This window comes from Elephantulus edwardii, unplaced genomic scaffold (assembly GCF_000299155.1).
Source record: "Elephantulus edwardii isolate Elephantulus edwardi_28Jun2011 unplaced genomic scaffold, EleEdw1.0 scaffold00013, whole genome shotgun sequence".
Classification (NCBI taxonomy): Eukaryota; Metazoa; Chordata; class Mammalia; order Macroscelidea; family Macroscelididae; genus Elephantulus; species Elephantulus edwardii.
In genome coordinates, this window is record NW_006399763.1 from 13082036 (window position 1) to 13105098 (window position 23063).

At 33.9% G+C, this 23063-nt stretch overlaps 1 protein-coding gene and 1 pseudogene across 4 annotated transcripts in view; both read right to left on the reverse strand.

Moving 5' to 3' along the window:
• GRIK2 (glutamate receptor, ionotropic, kainate 2) overlaps nucleotides 1-23063 on the reverse strand; it is a 1103729-nt gene that overhangs the window by 648195 nt on the left and 432471 nt on the right. For all 4 annotated transcript variants that reach the window (XM_006881188.1, XM_006881187.1, XM_006881189.1 and 1 more), the window contains 3 exons: nucleotides 22038-22219; nucleotides 11054-11107; nucleotides 8438-8611 (listed from right to left, as the gene is read on the reverse strand). In XM_006881188.1, the coding sequence (XP_006881250.1) occupies nucleotides 8438-8611; nucleotides 11054-11107; nucleotides 22038-22219 (410 nt within the window). The remainder of the gene's footprint in view (nucleotides 1-8437; nucleotides 8612-11053; nucleotides 11108-22037; nucleotides 22220-23063) is intronic.
• Nucleotides 1701-6867, reverse strand: LOC102866799 (annotated as a pseudogene).

Consider the following 23063-nt stretch of genomic DNA (forward strand, 5'->3'; position numbering starts at 1 on the left):
AATATGCAACAAAAATTAAATGAGGCAAAAGTAGACCCCAGATATATCTACTATTGTTTTCAGCTCTTTTCTCTAATTCAGGACTTCTAAAATTATGTCAGATTCTCTATTAGTCTCATTCTAAAATAGATGCTAGCTTCAATAAAAAACTCGATCACTTATTTTCTTGATCATCTTGTATTCTCTTTACATTATGCTCTGCATCTGCCTTCTGAGGTTTGATGTCTTATAAAATCAATAACCTGCCTTACATTTTGTTTCTTCAAGATTGCATTTGCTTCTTGCTCCTATCAATTCAATGATAGTGCCCTGACATGGAATATTAAATCTTAGAGCACTGCCAAACTCCAAAATTCTACCATGCTGAACTTAGCACTCTGACCAGGTATCTGACATCACCTCTTCTAGATGTCCTTGACTGTCCTCAAAGTGACCCTTTCTTCTGAACACAAATTTCCTTCTAGCTAGACTTCCTCCCACCATCTGTGGTTGATCTCATCCATATGTTACCATGTCTCTCTTAAACATAAAATAAGTTGGGGGGAAAAGGTGAATGAAATTGTAAGCAGAAATATGTTTATCTTTTGCAAATCTATTGCCTTCCATCAAATATTTGACTATAGAATGTTTTTGCTTTTCAGATAAAAGGAAAAATTAAAAGTCCCTTGATCTAGTCTTACTTGTTTCAAGTGACAAGTAAGAAAAATTTATCTAAAAATAATGTGACTATAAATATAATGCTTCATTGATACTGCATTTTTCAATCATGGAGTAAATGCTTAAAATAGAATTTCAATTTGTTTCTCAATTTTAGATTACAGATGATTATTCTACCAATGAGGAAAAGCAATTAAATGGAATACTTTATGTTAATGACAAAATTAAGCTTGTTAGGTCATTTCAATTATTTATATTGAGATTTAAGTTACAGCTGAGTACATCATAGAAGATGAATAAGTATACAAAAAGTGTGGGGGGAAACAGTGCCATTTTTTATTGAAGGCAAATAATTCACATCCTCTTGCCATTCATTAAATCAATCACATATAAATATACTGAATGTTGTGTTTATATGACTTCATTACATACTCTGAAATATTTTGTACAAATATCTCTTATTATGAACTACAAAGTATTTCTTCTATGGTATAAATAAGAATTAAACTAGCAGTTATTTTAATAAATTGTTTGAAATGTTAAACATTTTTCAACAAAATAATAAGCTATGTGAAGGCCTTTTTTTATAGTCAAATAACCATATATAAACTTTATTGCATTTAGCTCTGTACAACAGAAAACTCTTTGAGCTTCATAGACAATTGCCAGTTGTGTTGTACTATAGCAAATTTAAAGTGGAAATTCCAAAAATGATTTTTCCAATAGGACTCAAGCTACTGCATAGCATTTTGCTCTGTATAAACCAAAACTAATTCCAAACTACTAAAACTTTAACTTCTAATGATATTAATCTCTTAAGGCTGTTATGAAACTTGCCATTCTTCTTTTATTCTAAGTGAAAAGGCCAAGTAACTTCAGAGTTAGTTTATTTTTCCTTGAAAAGAAAGCCTAAAATAAGTATATGAAAGAATAATAATATTGGATATTAGAAAGCAGACATGGAGAATGATTCAAGTTTGGTTGTGGCACACTGATTTTTAGAATGCCAAATATACCCTCAGCTAAAAATACTTGGAAATAGTTTAGTCCTTTCATACTCTTCGTTTTCGTACTGACTTTTCGAGCTTATCTCCAGACTCTGTGCTCTCATCTGCTTCCTTCATCTCATCTTCTGATCCAGAAGTATTTGATTTCTTACCATCTTCTTGCCCTTTGATGATTTTTGTTTCTTCTTCATGCTTTTCCTCAGGTTCTCCTTCCTCTTCTTTTTTAAGAATTTCACCATCACTCTGCTTTTTTTCTCTTCTATGTCTACTGGTTTCTCCAGGGCTGGTTTCTCTTCCTTTACTTCTTGTTCTGCTTTGTTTGTTTGTGGTTTACATATGTCAGGTTTTTTATACTCTCCATGTACATATTTTTTTCTTTGCTTTTCTTAGACAACAAAATGAAATAATTAATACAACTGGCAACCCTGCTGTTACCAGAAAAATGAGCCAAAGCCATGGGCGCTCTTCAGCAGCTGTCACTAACTGTTTAAACACACCAGGCTCCTTAGCATTTGCTACCATTGTTTTCATGCCCCAACCATCTTCAGCCCACTGATTTGCTACTTCTTTTTCTGAACAGATAATAAAATTATCAAAGTAGATGTCAGAGCTCATAGACCAAAGCTCTAAACAGCTCTAAACCAAGAGCACTGAAAGGTGTCAGAAGAAATGGATGATCAACCTCAAAATAATCTGGATTAGGAATTTTTCCAGGACTCCAAATTCCCTGGTAATTAGGATTGTCAATCATTGGAGGTCTCCAAATTCCTTTGATTTAGGATTATCTGTCATGGGAGGTTTCCACTCACCACACCCAACCTGACCTGCTGGTTTAGGAATCTGAGGTGCTTCCCATTCTCCATCCATGTCTTCATTCTAATCAGAAGGTTTTTCAGCATTAGGATCTGGAATCAATTTCGGTTGACCATCAAGCCAGCCATCAGGCTTAACAATACTTGAATCTTCTATTTGGGCAGGTTCATTTTCATCCCAGTCATCTGGTTTGACAGCAGAAGGATCAGGGATTTTGGCTCTTTCATCCCATTCATCAGGCTTGCTGTCACTGGGATTTTCAATTTCTTGGGGAGGATTGATTGGAGGATCCACATCTTCTAACAGGCTACATTTATTTACCACTACCTGATCAATCAACACTTCAAATGTATCATCTGGATTTACCACAAGGGTTTAAAGATGTGTCTTCCTGTCTGTAAAGAACTTTTTAAGGTCTACATCTGGAGGTTTGGCATGTTTCTCTTCAAAAACTCCAGTTTTAGGATGCTTATGTCTGAAGATAAAATGAAGTTTATAATCTTCTCCACATTTATCTGGTGAAACCCTTTTAAAATATGTGTCATTATCTTGCTATCACAAAGTATGTGACAAAAGAGGTTTAAAGGTGAATTTTGAAGGAAATCAAAATTGGGAGAAATCTTGGGAAACAAATATCAAATTGGAATGATGTTACTAGTCAGTCTGAATGTGATTTTTACACCAACAAAGAGTTAAGATATGATCTGTATAACATTTTCTATTGTTTTCAGGGAATTAAGTTAAACGGACCTTCCACCTATAGTATTCCATGTATAAAGCCTAGAGTTTTTGTCTGTGCTTACCACCTTGTTCTAGAATGAGCTGTTTGATGACTCTCTACCTTACCAGAAAAGTATGACTCAAGTCATCACCCTTTGTTCTCTTGGGGGTATAGTTTATAGCCTTCAGATCCTATATTGAGGAATGCTCTTGGAAGGTTTGATCTTTTTTCATTCCAAACACTGCATCTAACTTGATCCCCTTGATCTGAGAACTACAGACTGCAAGTGCCCAGCTCATCATTCACCAGCCTTTGCAATCATGGGCATTGGCCTGTATTATTCATAAGTCAAGTTGCCGCTGCTGGCAGACACCTTGTGAAGAGCTTGATTCATGAATTTGAGACTAGCCAGCTTCTACAACCATATGAACGATTTCCTTGAAAACTGTTGAGCTTCTGTGTGGCATTGCAGTAGTAATTTCTAGAATCTAAGACACAGATAGTAGCAAGAATGCTGAAGGGAGGAGAAACAGTTTATGTTAAAGATGATAGAGAGGTACAGCAGTTTGGAAAACAGGATACTTTTAACCTCTGCTTCACTGAAACCAGTATTTTATTAATCTTTTTCTAAAAAAAAGAAAATCATTCTTTGGAATCAATCTTTAGAATTTTTCAGTTTTTCAAGTGCTATGAGTACATGAAACTGTTGCCTTCCCCACCAAATACTAAGTGCTCAGAAGGAGGTAAACATAAAATAAAAATTCATTCAGGAAGGGGAGATTAATTATTTTGTTGCTATCTTAATGCTCCTTTGCTATTTTAGTGGAATATGAGAAATATTTTTTAAAATGTTATTACTGATTTTATAATGGTGAATTAGAATTAGTGCCTGGACAAATCTTATATTTTTTCCCATTTCAGATGTATTGAAGAAAATAGCTTAATCTAATTAATACAGGCAGCTAGGCACCAGGGAAGACTTCCAGTTTTAGTGGTAAATAAAATATGTCTGTTCATACTTTATCTCTCCATTGCCTTATTTTCTTTAACTTTTCTAAAGGCAAATATTTCTTTTCAATAACAGAGGGTAGTACAGAACCTAACTCCTAATGGTAAAATGTGCGTAAATGATGTTGATTTAGGATAACAAAATAGTGAAAGATAGTTATTATGGGAAACATTGTGATTTAAAGGTTCTAAACATTCTCCAATCTTCATAAAAGAGAATGACAAGGTACTCGACTCATTCAGTAAACTTTCATTATGTAATCAAATGGGGTTTTAAGATTTTTTTTTCTAACAAATATACAGGTCTTCCTTAATTTAATTTTCCAATTGCTCAAGTATCTTGGTAATATAGCTTAAATAGGTAGCTAAAATTGCTCTGGTGAGTATATTTAGGGAAATGAGAACACAAATCTAATATGATTAATACAAATGAGCATACATTTATCTCAGCATAAAATCACTGTCATTGTGAACACCTCCTCCCATGCAATTAACTGCCTCAGCAATGAATGGGTTCTGACCAACAGTACACAATAACACAACATATTGCATTAGTCACTTAACTAGATGAAGGAACTCAAGGAGAATGCATGGTCCTTTTCTTCTGCCTCTGAAAATACTCTGGAGGGTCAGCTATGAGTCTGTTCTGCCTTGACAGAACACAACAACAACAAAAGAGCTTAGAGCCCTACGAGAAAAGGAAAGTTAAACTAAAGGATAGCTCAGAAAAATAGACAACATGTTATAATGAAACCTGCAAAGAGCTGGAGTCAGAGAATAAAATAAATAAGAACTTGCTTGGCATTTCTCAAATCAAAAGAACTAAAAAACAAATTCAAGCCTCGAGTTGCAACACTGAGAGAGGCTATAAGCAAAATCATCAATGATCCAGGAAGCATCAAGAGGATGAAAGGAATACACAAAGTAATTGTATCAAAAAAGAATAAGTTGATGCTGAAAAATTTCAAGAAGAATCATATGAACAAAAGTCAATAGTAGTAAAGGATGGACTTTAAGCTGAATTGAAGGCACTGGTAAAAAAAAATGCCCAAGAATCAATTAAATATCAATTGACATGTTTCAACTAACAGATGCAGCTTTGGCTGTGCTCACCTGTCTATGTCAGGAAATTTGGAGGGTAGCTGCCTGTCTGTCTGGCTCTCTGACTAACTCCAATAGATCCATATTTGTTACCATTCCCAAGAAAGATTATCCAATAGAATGCACATATTATATAATAATATCATTAATTTCTTGCAAACAAAATATTGTCTAGAATAGTACACTGACAGATAACTGCTAGAAGTTCAAGAGGAGGCAGTGGCACCAGGGATATCACTGATGATGCCAGGTGGATCCTGGTGGAAAGCAGAGAGCACAAGAAGAATGTATATCTGTGTTCTATTAACTATGCAAAGGCATTTGACTGTGTGAATCAAAATCATATAACAAATTATCTGTCTGTCTCTCTATCTACCTACCTACTTACTTACCTACCTACCTACCTACCTACCTATCTATCTGTCTATCATCTATAAAAGAACAAATGGATTAGGTTTCCCATATTCTACTTGGCTAGATTGAATTTGGATGTGGTGCATGACTTGATTTCTTGGTCAAGTTTCTAGGTGAGGGTACAAGAAATTGCTGAGTTATTGATAAACATGCTTAGTATTCTGGACCTAGAACAATAACAACAACAGATACCATAAAAGAATAAACTATGGCTTCCAGAGATGTGACTATTTATTCTACAGCCATTTGGCTGGCAAACAGTTCACCCAAGGTTCAACTGAGGTGCTATTTCAACCAGAATAAAAACTCTTACTAAACAGATTCATTGTTTCCTTTTATAGCACAAATATAAAGAAAGAATGTGAAAATATAAGCACTATGATCTTACATAAGACTAATGACTATGATAGTGATAATAACAGGTCTCACTCCAAGCACTAGAGACTTGGCTAATAATCTCATCTCATTTCTTTATGGGACAAATTGGAGGAGGAGAGAACAAGAGGTACATAAACATTGAAATACCATGAATTGACTGAAAAGATTACTGCTAATGCCTTCAATGGCAGGCTAGAATTCTTTTTGTGTGTATTTTGGTTTGTGTTAGTTCTAATCTGAATCTTCTTAATTTCCTGATTCTATTCACAATAAAAATAGCCTTATTTTATTCTCTAAGCACTTGATAATTTAGGAAAAATATTATATGATGTTAAATGAAGAAAAATAATAATTGTAAGGTATACATAACATAATACATATTTCATAATAGTTTTATATGTGTGATGTATATTAAGAATTAATGTTATGAAAAATTATCTCCTCTAAAAAAGGACAAATACATTATTTATCTCAAAAATATGAAATTTTGACAAATAAGCAATCTACATATAGAAAAAAACAAAACTTGATGACAAACATCATGTCCTCTTTAAAAAAAAAAAAAGAAACAAAACAGGAGGCCTCTGCCCTATGCAAATTAATAGGTGGTACTAAAGCTTAAACAGGAACTTTTATTAAAACAGTTCTTGTTTGAGGAAGTGTCTTTAACCCATTCATTTTAAAATGTTCTTTTATGTATTTTCTGGTTTAATCTTTGTGTCTTATAGTGTCTAAAATTAAAAAAATACATACATGAAGAATAATCATCTCCTATATATAAAAGATTATCCTTATTGAATATGTCAGTTGGCAGACTTTTCATGAAATAGAATATTAAATAGTATTAAAGTTGAGTATTCTTCTAGATATTTAAAAAATTATTGTCTTTTTTACAATGCCCACAACTTTCCATAAAGGGCCAAATCATTGTGTTTTCTTCCTCTAATTTATGCACCCACTAAGTTATTTGCTATTTTATAACTAATGACATAAAAGAAGTGTAGAACAAAGGTAGACTCTTGCCTTGAACAGAAGCCAAACCCGTACTGCTTTCTTACAACTTATTATTATATCTATTGTTTCCTGAAGCCATGCAACAAATTGTATTCCAAACACCAAACTAAACTCACATCAACAGTCTCATCTGGAACAGTTTATTGATTCAAGTCTGCCTCATTACAAATCTACACTTGCAGAAAACAAAGTCCTGAGTCAGACTAACTCTCTAAAAGTGAATTACTATGCTACCAAGGCTCATTCAATATTTTTTGGAGGAGATTATCTCTTTCTTCTTCAGAACAGCCGGTGGATTCAAACTACTGACCATGCAGTTAGCAGCCCAATAAGAAACACACTGCGCAACTTTTACAGCTTCTTTCTCTTTTGGTTTTTAATACAGCAACTGCTATATTATAGAATATACACATAGAATGCTAAAGTAACTATCCTTATATTTCAATGGACACCAATATTTTAACCAAGAATTAAATTATACAAGAACAATTGTCTTTTTACAATATATATTGCAAATAAAAGTTTCTAGAGGAAATGTAATTGGCACAGGATAGAGCAGGGTTTGGGGCTGTTGTACATAGGGTCGCTATGAGTCGCAAACGACTCGACAGCACATAACAACACAACAACAGAGTAAATGAGATCTAAAAATAACAAGTGAAAGTTGGAAAGTCTTGACCTTTAAGGATGATAAGTTCTAGGAAAATTTTTGTATGACAATCTGTGTTGTTGTGTAAATTCAAGTCAGCACTGACCCATAGCTGACCCTCCCGCAGGTTTTCAGAAGTTATAACTCACACGGGAGAAAGCTTTACTCATCTTTCTCCTGCAAAGCAGTAGGTGGATAAGAACTGCATGCCTTTGAGTTGACAGAATGACTCTTTTACCACTAAGCCATCGAGCTCCCTTGTATAAATGAGTCTGCTATATTTATAAGTCAACAGAAACCAACATAAAGAAGTAACAAGGAAAACCATCAAGTTAGTTTTGTCAATCTCTAGTTTACTTCATATAATTAATTAATATAATAAATTTTAGGATAAATTCTAAAATAAAGAATTAATTTTAGAAAAAAGCTTTGTATTGTATTATTCCTGTAATAATTTTCAGGCTTTTGAGATATTTTGGTCAAAGTATCATACAAATGTACTATACAAAACTGACTGAAATACCTGTAATAACAGCAATACATGCAATAATAGTTCTGATATCATGCCTTTAATGTAAAAAAAAAATTAAACCAAATTTTAGATCCTGAGAATTTAATAATTTATAAATGACTATTTAGAAATAAACAAACTGAATTGGAAATGGTTATTCATACCGTCATAAATCCATCCAGCAAACCTGAATCGGGTTTCGGAGGTGCCTGCAAACGTTCCATTGACCACTTTTCAATGATGGAGGAGACTTGGGTATTTTCTGTATTTAATATTCTGAACCCTGTCATGTTAACACCACTGTATCGGTAGGGCTCTACATCAAGTGCGAAGAGATCCTAAAAGACAAATTTCTTTGTATTATTATCAACTGAGTAAATTAAATATGCATGCATTACTGAAATAATCTTATTTTTATTTTAATTTGAATAATTAACAGTATTGTGTTGGCAACTAACTGCCTCTGAAAACCCACTGGAGGGTCAAGTACGGGTCAGTCTTGATTTGATAGTACACAACAACAACATACATAAATGCATATGTATATAGAACATTTCTGTTCAACCCAAGAAATATCATGCTCTTTTATAGCCTCTCTTTAGGAATAATTTCCTCTGAGAATTTAAATAACCTTTCACTTTTCACAAGTGATTGACTGTAAGGCTCTCTTTTATTATTATTTTTTAAAAGTTCTTCATTGACTATGGCTAGATCTTTTATGTTTTGTTTAAACTGTAAGTCATGAAATAGAACTTCTAACTAATGAAGCCTTTAATGAATCTGTGAGGGGGGAAAAAGGTTAACAACAGTGGCCTTTCTGATTGCAGAAATATTCGTTGTCTTGCATCCTATTCAAAAACTTCTCCAAAATGTACTTTACATACAGAGTGCCTTCCCACTGAATATCCAGTGACTCTGTTTTTTCCTTTGTATTTCTCAAATGATATGAGACCAATGTTCATAGGGGAATGTGATGTCATAATTAGAAGATCCAAAATGTGAAAATGTTGCCTTCATTCCAACAAGCATTAGCTAATCCTCAAATCTTAAACACAACATTGAAAATCAGGGCAAGACTAATGCTGCTGCTCCTGGTCATAGCTGGACCCTTATCCAGAGAGTTATACTCCTCCAGATAACAAAGATAAAAGTCAGAGGTAGACACTCGGCATTGTTCTGAGTCATATTCTGTGTTGTGAAAAAAACATACATAAAGAGAACATACACTTTCAATGTTTGTAGTTCAGTGAAGGGGATAGATTCAAAAGCTAAATAAATAAACATGGCAGTCAAAATTAAATAGAAAGAGGTAGAAAGACTCCAACAGGAATTAAAAGCAGATGTTGTATAAAACCACTGTTATAAAAATGACATGATAGTTATAAGGGCAGGGGCTGATAGAACAGTAAAAGAATAGATAATGAATACTACATTGGAACAAGTGAAGGGAAGATCAATCTGAAATAAATGGTCAATCGGATACTGTGTGTATTACAATTAACCATCTGGAACTGGATTTGAACAACTGAGTGTATTAGGGGCAAGGAAGGAAAGGAAAGGTTTATACAGAAATAGAAACAATCATGGAGCATTAACAGGGATGGAAGGGGAAGGAGAAGAAGCAGAGGACAGTTAGGGGGAAAGGAAAGTGAATGTTCAGAGAGGATTTAATAAATAAATGACATTGTAAATAATGATGTTCAATGTAATAAAATAAAATTTATAGAAGTGACTGATTTAAAACCAATTAAAAAGGAAGAGTTTAAGTGTCTGAATTACAGAGTTAGCAAAGAATATTGAAAATATGTGCTTCAAGAAGAATGCACAAATATGTCTTATAAGGACAGACTATTCCTTACAAGGAAGGATTGAGAGACATCAATAATGAAAATTTCAGCTAGACATCAAGATTTGAACATCATTTGAACTAAAGTAATAACAGGCATTTATAACAAATCTTATCAAAAGAAAATTGAAAAGATCAACAAAATTGGGAAATATTGTTTTAATTGAGGAATACCCAAGTTGGAAGTGTAGAAATCTCACACATGATGGAATTCCAAGACAATGCATTGCTAAAGAAATAAAGCTAAGAGTAATTAGGTTTGGTTTAAGAAGAAGAATTTGTGCATTTAAGGGAAAAATTGCATGGTAGATCTTTAAATATAAAGGTAATATTCAACATCCTAATTAAGTAGCAGTAGCATCCACTTCCTAAACAGTTTGCCTCTGGAAACGCTATGAACTTTGATAAATGTTGATAGCTGTAGAGGGGATTCAGGTCTTTTGTTCATAGGGTCACTATGAGTCCTGTTGGACTCAAGGCAATCAACAACAATGAAAAATTAAAACATGCATATTGACTTTTTTAAAAAATCAACAGGGGTAAAAAGTAGGTTAGAATATTTAATCTACCTAAAGGTTATCATCAATAAATATCAAAATATCAAAAAATATCATTCATAAGTGAATTGAACTGATGTAACAATAAAAGAATTTCTACTTCTCTAAAACATTTTCTCAGAAAAACAATGCAAAACTCTCCTATTATGTACTGAAGGGTATCTAAACAATATAAAATCAGACCCATAACATTTTTAATTTATATCAGAAATATTCAAAATAATCTTATTACTTAACCATTCTCTCCAATAATTCCTTATTAATTTTATCAAAATAAAATATTTTACAAACATAACACTACTTCTCACTCAGAATTCGCTTAAGGCAAAAAAGTTATAATTTATAGCATTAGCTTAATCTTTTATTAAATTACTTACCAGAGTGGTGAAGATATAATGATAGTATTCTGTCATCATTCCCATAGCTAAAGCCTAAGAAAGTAAAGAAAATACATAGATTAATTTTCATGACATATTTTACATTAATAAGACAAATGAGAATAAAATGCTAGAAAGTAATAGAAACTCAAACTATATAATTCCATAGAAAAATAAATTCAAATATCCTCTAGGTCGTATAGCCCTGGTGTACAAGCTGCCTTCCCGCGGTCGCTTGTAGTTGCTATGAGGCTGAACCCTGTGACATGGATGTGTCAAATGAGTTAATGGTTGGCTACAATGCGAACAGAGAGTGGGGTGGAGCTCCCTGATTAAACAAGCGTGGAAGGAGTGGCATCCACTTCCATAATAGCTTGCCTCCGGAAACCCTATGAACTTGAAGACAGGAGGAAAGTCACCCAAGCGTCAAGGACTCTCCTTCATAGGGTCCCTATGAGTCGCCTGCGACTTGACAGCACTTAACAACAACAACAACAAGGTATGTACTGTTTGTTGAAGGCATTTCTGAACCAATTTTCTTGATAAAAGCTACCAACTGTGTGCACAATTGTAAAGCTTGTAACGTTACATATAAAAGGAGGCATTTAATTCCAAACAAAGGCTGAAATTAGTACTTCTTAGTTCCTTATATTTGTAATGGTTCCACTACAAATAATCTAATGAGAAATGCCACTTAATTATGATCAATAGTATTACTTAATTAAGAAAAATAAAAGTATAGCAAAGTACAATGCCAACAGGAAGTTTTGAGCTCTTTTAAGACTTTCCTTTGATGCAAATGTGAATTATGACTATTATTTTTAAAGTATAGATAATTAAAGGAATGAGGGGGTTTTGTTTTATTAAAAAACCTGTTGCAAACTGCACACTTAAATCATCACACTTAAAAATAATGCTATCAGTCTTTTTCTTTTTTAAAAATTGCTGAAAATCTTCAAAGACTTGGATTAAAATTTGTAGTGATAAGGAATGACTATTTAATTTTTCCCCCAAAAGAGAATGTTTTTGAAATAATTGTTAAATCAGCAATAGTGGTAAAGATAATTAAAAAGTGATAAAATTTTTACCTAAATGAAGAACTCATGCTTGTAAGATACAAGCTTTCTTAGATGCATTTAGCACTTATATAAATCACCTACAAGCTCATTTAAAACATACCTGCCCTAGTCTCTGTATATGCTCAAAAATTGGCATTAATCAAGTTAAAACAAAAGGTATCATTTTACAGCACATGTTATTAAAAAGGAAAAGATATTTGTAAAAAGTTTAGACTCTATAAAATGTACTTTTACAAAAGGAGAAAGATTAAGTAATGGAGGGTGGAATCAAGCAATTAGTCAGAGGAGGGAACATTAGGAACCAAATTATCAAAATCCATTTCTGGAAAGTATATATAAAAATAGTATATGCTAATGAAATTTTGATGAAGTACAAAATAAAAGAACATTAATGCACTGATGGCCTAGTGGTAAGAAACTGTGCTGCAATCCCAAAGACAGGTGGTTCAAATCTGACAGCTCTTCAATAGCAGAAGGGTGGGCAATCTCCCACAGTTTGATTTAAGCCCCTGAAAACCTACTGAAGGGTCAGCTATGAGTTGGTTTTGACTCGATAGTACACAACACAACAACAACAAATAAAAACATACAAGATCATCTTATAAATACGTTTAGAAAGTTTCCTATCTCCCAAGCCACTCCATGATAGCTCAGTATTATCCTTGTCAATGTTTGGACCCAATTATCTCAGTTGGTACAGAAATAAGCATAATTGTAAATAATGCTTATAGAAACCTTACAATATGCAAATTTATTCTAAACATAGTGCACATTTTATGCTTTAAAGCTTCACAAAAACCTTATGCTTATGATGATTATTAATTTTACAGGTGAAGAAACTAGGATTTGTTATTATTCTTGTTGTCAAAATAAGATGACTATATTACACAAAGTAAGATAGTGCATAAATGTTGACTCTTAGCTCTATGTTTTGCTATTTGTATATAGAGTGTTACCTATAACATTTTTTCAAAATACATAATTTTTATCCCCCAAAATGAAGATGTATTTTGTAATTTCTGCATTCTAAAGTTGTTGTCAATTCCCTATCTGATAATTTGAAGACTTGATTATCTCAGGCCAGTTACATGAGCTTATGAGTTGGAGGTGAGGAAGGAGCAAGATTGTGAAAGAGGAGTTGCTTTTGACATATGTTTTCCACACCAGACACAGTTACTATTTTGAGAAGCAATCTTTAAGGAAAACATGTTAACTGTTTCTGCATTTTACTGACTTTTCATTAGCTTTTGATTCTGACTACAAAGTCCACTATAGGCTCTAATGTATGAATGTTGTTGTTGTTGTTATATGCCATGGAGTCGCCTGCTACTCATAGTGACCCTATATACAACAGCCCCAAACCCTGCTCCATCCTGTGCCAATATCACTGTCTCTGACACACCCACCCTGATTACCCCAGTCACTGAATCAATCCACCTCATAGAGGGTCTTCCTCTTCTGCACTGTCCCTCTACCCTCCCAAGCATGATGCCCTTCCCCAAGGACTGGTCTCTCCTTATAACATGTCCAAAGTCATGTCAAAGTTTCAGAATCCTTGCCTCCAAGGTGCAGCCTGGTTTAACCCTCTCCAGGTTGAACCTGTTCGTTTTCTTAGCAGTCCATGGTATATTCAATCCTCTTCTCCAACACCATAGCTCAAAGGCATTAATTCTCCTATCTTCCCTAGTAATTGTCCATCTCTCTGACACATAGCAAGTGATTGCAAAGACCATGGCCTGTATCAGGTACACCTTAGTCTCCAGAGAGACACAATTGCTCTTCAGTACTTTGGAGAGGTCCCTAACAGAAAGCAATAGAAATATGTAGCCTTTTCTGATTAAGCAAATGCCATTTTTATTAACAAAAGGCTATAACTGGGATACTCCTGAGATACTAGTTAATAATTCCCAGTTGTTATGTTGCCTGTGAACCATAGCAACTCTACGTAAAGAACTGCTGAAGCCTGCCCTGTCCCAGCTAGTCTCACTAATTCTGACACCCCAATCATCCCCATTGCCCCAGTTACTGTATCAATCCATTTCATCCAATGTCTTCCTTTCCTGAGCTGTCCGTCCTCCCTTCTGAGCATGATGTCCTTCTCCAAAGACCATTCTCTTCTACTCATATGCCCAAAGTATATGAAATGGAGTTTCAAAATTCTAGCCAACAAGGAAAATTTTGGTTTCACCCTCTTCAAGACAGACCTATCTATATTCTTGACAGTCCATGGTATGTTCAAGATTTTTCTCCAGCACTACAATTCAAAGACATCAATTTTCTTCTGTCATCCTTGGTCATTATCCAGCTCTCTGATACATATCAAGTAATTGTGAATACCATGGCCTATAAATTATTCTAGATATTAATCTTTTAATTCATATAATTTATGTTTTTGCTACATTTGAATGAACTAGATATATGCCTCAAACTACATTCAAGAGAATTAGAAAAATTCTTGCTACGAACCAAGATAAAGAGAATAAAATCGTTTATTCTATATGTAAAAACTGTAGAAATCATTTCAACAGAAAAGTGGTTATACTGTTACCAACTCTCCTATAAAGAAATATTCCAAATTAATTTTTCAAAAAGAAAAATTAGAAATCTACATTTAGCATTTACAGTGTTTAATAGTGTTGTAGTTAAGATACACATGCAATTATACATATAGTTCATAACAATTTGCCATTCAAATTACATCTAGAAATTATATTGCTCCAAGGATAACAAATTTCAGGGAATGTACCCTACATATCGGCCTCTGAAGCCCTGCTAGAGGGTTAGGTGTGGGTCAGTTCTGACTCTATGGTACACAACAACAACACTGTACATATATCATTAAATTTTAAGTTTTAAACATCAAGAAGTTTAATTGCATATTTTGTAAAGCTACAGCTAAATATTTATTTTAAATTCTCTGATCTGAACTTTCAAGTTATGACCATTTTTCATCAGTAGGGAAGTTTGGCATTGAACAGGAGGAGATTGCTCCTTTTTCTCCTGCACTGGTGAATTTGCCTTCACTGGTGAATTTTAACCATGAGAAAGGGATGGTTAGCTGTGCAATTCCTTTTAGATTGCATCACCAGAGGTCCTCAGGTGAAATAAAATTTTTAAAAATAAAAATATATCATTTATCAGTGTATAGCCAGTATTATAGAAACTTTCCGTGTGTAATTATTTTTATCAATTTATTTTACCATTGTTCATATTTTCATCTACTAATATTGTTAAAATATAAATCTTCTATTAAATATATTTAAAATATTATCTTAATTTCTGTTTTATTTTTGTAAGCAGAGCAGTGTATGGAAAAGAACACAGGTGTAAACTAATGGGCATGTACAATCGAAGGCAGGATGGAAATTCTATTTTATGCAGGGGGAATCTCATTATTCATGGAAGAGTTAGACTGAAAATTTTAAGCAAAGACAATGAATTTTTTGTATACTTACTGGAATATTAAAGAAAGCAAGCCAAAGTTTTATTACTGAAGTAGTAGTGTGCCATTACTCCAGACACAAATAAATGATAGTCTTCCCATGTGTTTTTTTTTTTTTTAGTCTCAATGGGATAGAGGATAGTTTTAGTACAAAAAATATAATCTTATTTACTAAGACTAAAAAATCTCATATGCTTTATTATTCAAATATAACACTAGAACAATTTTGTAAATCAAATAAAATATTTTACTAGGATGAAATCAACATTTATACTGGATGATTGGTGAAACATCTGTTCAGTAAACTAACCATGTTATAACAGACATTTATATTAGTGGTTATATTTTATTGGATATAATTTGACTGCCAAATCTACATAATGCACTAGAAGTTACATTTTGTCTTATACAAGAGGGGTTCCAGACAGTCAATTAACCCCAAACCAGTACATTTTTGTGGGAGTGTACATAAAAGAGCTTGAAAAATAAGGTCCAAAATATTGAGTTCAAATTGTGCAACAATGAAAGAACCGTTTTAAAGAGAAAAACAGGGCTTAGGGTGTGGGGTAGGAATGAAAATGTACAACAATGAATGAATGGAAATACAAGTTTTCATAAATTTTGTTAAAATATCTATTTAAAAAATCACTTAAACTCTACTACACACTTAGTGGTTTTCTGTTAATTCACTCTCAGATTCAGTTCTTTATCTGTAAAATACACATTATTCCAGGTTGCCGTTAAATGAAGAGATGTCTACAATAACATTAACGAAATTTTTTTCTATAAATCGCTTGTCTGATTTAGAATGATCTTTCCCCTCCAAGTTGTTGTTGTTACATGTTGTTACCTACAGTTTACATCAATCCTATGAACCACAGCTCTGAAAATCATCCTACTCTGAGCCAACCTCACTGTTTCTGACACACTTGATCCCACTGCCACATCCAATATGTCAATTCATCTTATCGAGGGTCTTCCTCTCTTGTGCTGGCCCTCTACCCTTTCAAGCATGATGTCTTTCTCCAAGGACTAGCCTCTCCTGACAACATGCCCAAAGTATGTGAGATGAAGTTTCAAAATCCTTGCCTTCAAGAAGAGACTCAATTTACCCTCTCCAGGACAGATATATTTGTTCTCTTGGCAGTCCAAGGTATGTTTACTACTTTTTCTCCAGCACCAAAATTCAAAGGCATCAATTCTTACTCTGTCATCCTTATTCATTGTTCACCTCCCAAACGCAGAGCAAAGATTTGAGAAGATCATAGCTTCAAACAGGTAAACTTCAGTCTCTAGGCTAACATGGTTACTCTTTAACCATTTAGAGGTCCTTCACAGAAAATTTTCCCAATGAAACTCTTCTTCAATTTCCTGACTTCTGATGCCAAACATATTGATTCTGGATCTGAGCAAGATGAAAGTGTGGCCTAACAGTGTTTTGTTTGTTTGTTTGTTTTTTATCTTGAGATATAATCTATATTGAAGTGGTAGTCCTTGATCTGCTGTAGCAAATGCTTCAAGTTCTCCTCAGATTCAGTGAGCAAGATTTTGTCATCTTCATAATGGAGGTTGTTGATCAGTGTTCTTCCAATATTGAGGCTATATTTTTCTTCATAAAGTTCAACCTCTCAAATGATCTGTTCAGTATATAGAATAAAAACAATATGGAGAAAGGATACATCCCTTATATCTTCTTTCTTGATTTTGAACAAAGAAGTGCCTTTGGTTTGTTAAGCAGCCTTTTAGTATAGGTATAGGTTTCGCACAAGCACAAACTTCTGATAATCTAATATTTCTCAATGCTAGCCACAATTTGTTATGACCCCAAATGCCTTTGAATAGTTGATAAAACACAAATAGACACATAATGGAATACTACACAGCACGTAAAAGCTATGATTTTGTAAATTATTACCTAATTTGAGAGGGACTGGAGAGCATTATGCTGAGTTAACTAACTCAGTCCCACAAGGACAAATATTGTATAAAACCATTTTTCTAGAATGAGTATAAGGATCAGGTGGCAGAGGTTGGGGAGGGTGGGAGCTGAAGGATGAAGATGTGCAGGGGGAGGGGGAGATTTATTATGAGGTTGTACAATTTGAAGGGTGGGAGTTGAGGTAAATTGAAAAAATCTGTTCTGAAAAGCAATGTGTTCAAATTTTGTAAATAAACTAGTTTAAAAAAAAAAGAATGTGATCAAGGAAAAATAAACAAAACAAATGGACATCCTTGTGGCTTCCTTCTGTTTTCAGCTAGGATCCATCTAACATCAACAATATCCATAATGATATGGCCTTTCTAAACACAGCGTGGTTTTTTTGCCAGTTCTCTGTCAATGTACTGTTCTAGTAGTCTTGATAATTTCCTACAAAAACCAAAATATGACTTTGAGTCAATATCATCTGATTTATAAAACTTTCTCAAGAATAGGCTTGGAGGGGAGCTCTGGTGGCCTAGTGGTAAGGAGCTGCAACTACAATCCCAGAGGCATATGGTTCAAATCCACCAGATGCTCTGCCGGGAAAAGGAGGGACAATCTCCTCCTGTACCAGTCAGATCTGATTTGACGGTACACTCACACAAAAATAAAAAAATTTTAAAAAAAAAAGAATAGGCTTGGGGCATTGAATATTAGTGAATGAAGACCAGATGAGTTATGTTATGACATAAAAGTACGCCATCTACGAAGAAAGCAAAAAGTTATTACAAGACAAAGGAAGAAGAAAAGGGAAATGGATGTCATAAGAGACTCTGCATACTGCACTAGAATGCCAGGAAATCAAAACAAAGGGAAATAATTAGGAAGTAATGATGATTTCATAGGGCAACTTATGAAGACAAAGCAATGTGTTAAAACAAAATATACAAAGAGCTAGAGACAGAGGCGAGGAAAGGAAGAACTTGACATTTTTCAAAATTATGAAAGTTCAAATTCAAGACACAAGTTGTAATACTTAAAGATGCTAAGGGCCAAAACTTGAATGATCCAAGAAGAAAAAAAAATTATATATATGGAATACATGGATTCACTGTACCAAAAAGATTGCCTGACACAAAACTATTTTAGGAAGTAGCTTATGATCAAGAACCAATAGTAATAAAGGAGTCAGTTCAAGCTACTCTGAAGAATTTAGCAAAAATAAGGCTCCAGGAATTGATGGAATAGCAATTGACATATTTCAACAAATAGATATGGTTCTGGATGTGCCCTCATGGTTGTGCCAAGAAATCTAGAGGACAGCTTCATATGGCTAACCGACTGAAAGAGATTAATATTTATTCTCATTCCAAAAAAAGTGATCCAACAAAATGTGGAAAAGTTCACATGTTCTCTAATTTACAGTACATTAACTAAAATAAATGTGTTATTATAAGTAGATAAAATATAAATGCTCCTCATTACTATTGTGTGATAAGGTTAGAAAAGTTTATTGAGATACAAGTTCTTCATTTGGAAAGTGGAAAAAGCCTATCATTTAGTTGCAATAATAGATATAAGCTAAATTATTTAAGGTGTTTTCATAATAGCTGGCTTTAACTTTTTCCATACTTATTGATAATAATGGTTGCATTGCTCCATTGACTAGTATTCTTCATTCAATTCAGTGCAAATCAGAACTATCTACCTATGGTGTTAAGGGGTTCTTGGTCAAAATAAGTAGGCTTTCTCAGTCATTGACTTTGAGTTTGCCTTTGCTATGTGAATGGGTAGGAATGCATGAATATGGTTTGTAAATATAAATTGAGCAAATTCAGTGGCAGATTTTCAGAATCTCTCCACCAGCAAAAAAGTAGCACATAATGCAGCATACCTTTCATGATCCAAGATTCTTGTGCCAGTCAGATCCATAGAAAAGTAGCAGCAGTGTCAGCAGAGAATCAGAGGCATGACATAAGACAGAACTTACTTTGCGACTGCTACCTTATGGAACCAGAGTTAGGAGATTTTGCCCAAGCTTGTTACGGTGCAGAAGACAGTCATAACTGGAATGGTGATGAGGACATTTCCCCTTTGAGGCGCTGTCATAAGTCATAAATGTTCATCCCCATGTGGCCCTTACTGTATTTACAGTTGGTATCAGATGCAGGATTTGTTTCAATGCTTCCAGACTGATGCAAGTGTGGAATTTGTAAAGGTAAGAAATTAGGGGCTTAGGAAGTATAGCTAAATGACTATGTTTTCTGACTAAAATGGAAGAAAAGTTAAGAAACTGCTTTTGGCCTGAGGCAATGGGCAGAGGCATAAGGATGGAGAATTACATTGAAACTAAAAATTTCTGTAAAAGTTTGTGTTAAGGTTTTTGTTGATTTGATTTTAGGCATATTGCTGTCTCCATTTCTTCCATATAGTAATATTAATATATATTATATAAATGATTAAGATTTTTGGCTAATTTAATGTTGATGCACTGTAAAAAAGATCTGTTTTTTTTTGTTGATTTGCCTAAACTAAATGTTGTTATAACTGTACACTGTGGAAAGCATGTGTTTAATGGATACTGATGTGTTTTTCAATGTTAATGATTACTGGGTGTTACAATGATAGAAAATATTATCGATTTTAGAAAGAATGTGAGCCCACTTTCAGCTAATTATTAAGTAGGCATCCACAAAACAGCATTTTCCCTAAAAGAATGCTTAAAGTAGTAGAATTTCTTAGTATGTACAGGGGCTGAGTCTAGGGGAAGAATTAAGTCACACCCAGTACTCTGAGGAAGTCTGCATTTGAATGGATTTGTAAACCCTCTTTGAACTTCTTATGAAAGAGATTTACATGTGTAATAGTGGCTAGAAAAAGGAAGAGAGAGAGAGAGACTGACTCTTTGATTTTTATTTCCAATGTTATGAGAAAAGGAAATATTGGTGCCCATCAGAGCACCTTTCCATGACGTGAAACTGAAGGGAGCTGATGAGGATGCTCACTTGTGGTGACCACCTGGATTCAGCTGAGTGGAAGTATGAGGAATGCAAGCATAAAGAGATGGCCAATTCTGGTGGTGTTCCATTAACACTATTGACCTAGCATGCTCAGATGTATGGATAAGCATATAAGAGTCAGAGGGTGGTCCATATAGATGACTAGAGGGTGTGAACTGTCATAATTGGCAGGACTAAGAGCTCTGTAACACTGAACTACGGTGGCAAGGCTGAAGGTTGAAATGCCTGTAAGAACATTTCACAAGCCGTGCCGACTGAGTCATTGTATCTAGTACCAACATGAATTATAGCCTTTTGAATTCCTTAAGGAACTGCAGTAGAGAGAAGAACCATCAACTAGGCAGGATGACATGGTGACTGTGGTAATCAGCTTGAGTGTGACAGAATTTGTGAGGATGGTATGGAATAGGACTCTGTTCAGATCGGTTTTCGTCGGGTTGCTATGAGTCATACCAGGGTTTACAGCATCTAACAACAACAGTGATCATGAGTACAGGTCCATGTGTTCTATGAGCTATTACAATGGATTCTGGACGCAATAGAGCAGTAATAGTTGTGTTGGGATGAGCAGAAAGAGGTACAGAGAGGTGGGAGATATTTCTGACCTCATGGGAATTGGTTCCGTGTTGCAGATGTGGTTGTTGGACACAGTTTCTTATGGGGAGTTAGTAGAAGTCAGATATGGTTGTCCTGTGGCTGCCTTTATTCTTCAGAGACATAGTTTATAGGTCATAATTACTCATAGTTAACTCAATAGCATATATCAGCAATTACATTAAAACATTGAAATTTAACAAACATAGCTTTTTTGATTGCTATTGTTGTCATAGTGGATACTGTGAAGTGTATTTAAGACTAACAGTGAGCCTATGAACAATAGATGGGAACGTTATCTTCTCTGGCACCTTCCTCATCATTTCCTACACACCCAAGTTCATTGCTTCTATCACAGTGTTAACTAACCTTGTTTAAAGTCTTCCTCTCTTTTCATAACCTTCTACCTTCCCTAGCATGATATGTTTCCAAGGCCTGCCCCCTCCTGACAAAATGTCCAAAATATATGAGATGGAATTTTAACACTCTTGTCTCTAATAACTACCCTAGTTGCACTCCTTCTAAGATAGGTTATTATTTTAACAGTTCTGCTTTTAAGTAAAATCTCAAAACTTTAAGCAATCTATTTTGAAAATCATCAGTATTTACACTATTTCTTTTAAAAAATTCTTGCTTCTAGTGAAAGTAATTGTCTGAAAATTAAAATTACAAGAAGTTGATAACCCTGAGTTTTTTTTAACATACTATATGATCAAATGTTGTTGTTGTTGATTGCCTTCATGTCAAGCAAAACTCATAACAATGCTATGAACAAAAGGCCTGAAGCCCTTCTACAACTATTGACATTTATCAAAGTTCATAGAGTTCTGGAGGTATTTTGTTTAGGACGTGGATGCTACTCCTAATAGCACTTAGAAAAAACAAACAACATGAATATACTAAGAATTTTAAAAAAGTAAATGATTACCTGTTTCAAAATGCCTGCTGCCATTTCATGGCTACAGTCAAAAATGACATGGAATTCCTTGCCTCGTTTCATCTCTTTTAGTAGGGGTTTTGCATCCTTTGTATCAGCAGGTAACTGGCGAATTTTAAGTCTGAGATTGTATCTTGAAGGAGCTTTGATGAGTTCTTGCAACCGAATGAGACCTTTAATAAAATAAAAATAAATGAGGGAAAAGAATTTATTAGAGAAATAAACAAAGAAACTTACTTATTACAAAACAATTATTAAAGTACATGATTTTCTTAAACATATACATGTGCAAGGGCAGTCCATGATACAGTCATTGAAATTCCAGTGAGTAACTCTTGATCTTTGTTTAAATAATACTTCCAATATTCTTCAACATATTTTTCAAATGATTAAAGAAAAAAATATAGGAAAGACTATAGCCTAAACGACTCTGTCTTCATAAATCAGCTTTACTCCAAATAGCTTAAAATATTAATATAGTTGTTATTGTTGTTACATGCCTAATGTACAAGAACCCTAAACTCTGCTCTATCATGTACTAACCTCATTGTCTCTGACACTCCTACATCCATTACTTATTAATATCTTGAAATATTATTCTTCATAACATATTACACATACAGACACAAATATTTGTGTTTTATATTTTTCATAAATATTTTGTGACATTGTCTTAGAGAAATTTTGAAGTCATTTATTATAGTTTAGTTGCCCTTAATGCACATTGTGCTATCTACTGGACATATTTATGTACCTTTAATACTTTAGACATTCTGTTTACTTATTGTTTGTTAAATGCTAAATGCTAACATGGATAATCTGTATTCAGTTAAAACAATGATCAGTAATGGAGGGTCAGGAAAAAAAAAGAAAAGGCCGAATAAGCTAATGACTGTAACAAAGAGCTCGACTATGTCAGACTTGATGAGAACAGCACAGGATAAAGCAGGATTCAGATCTATTGTTCATAGAGTCTATATGAGTCATAGCCAACGCAACAGCATGAAACAACATCAA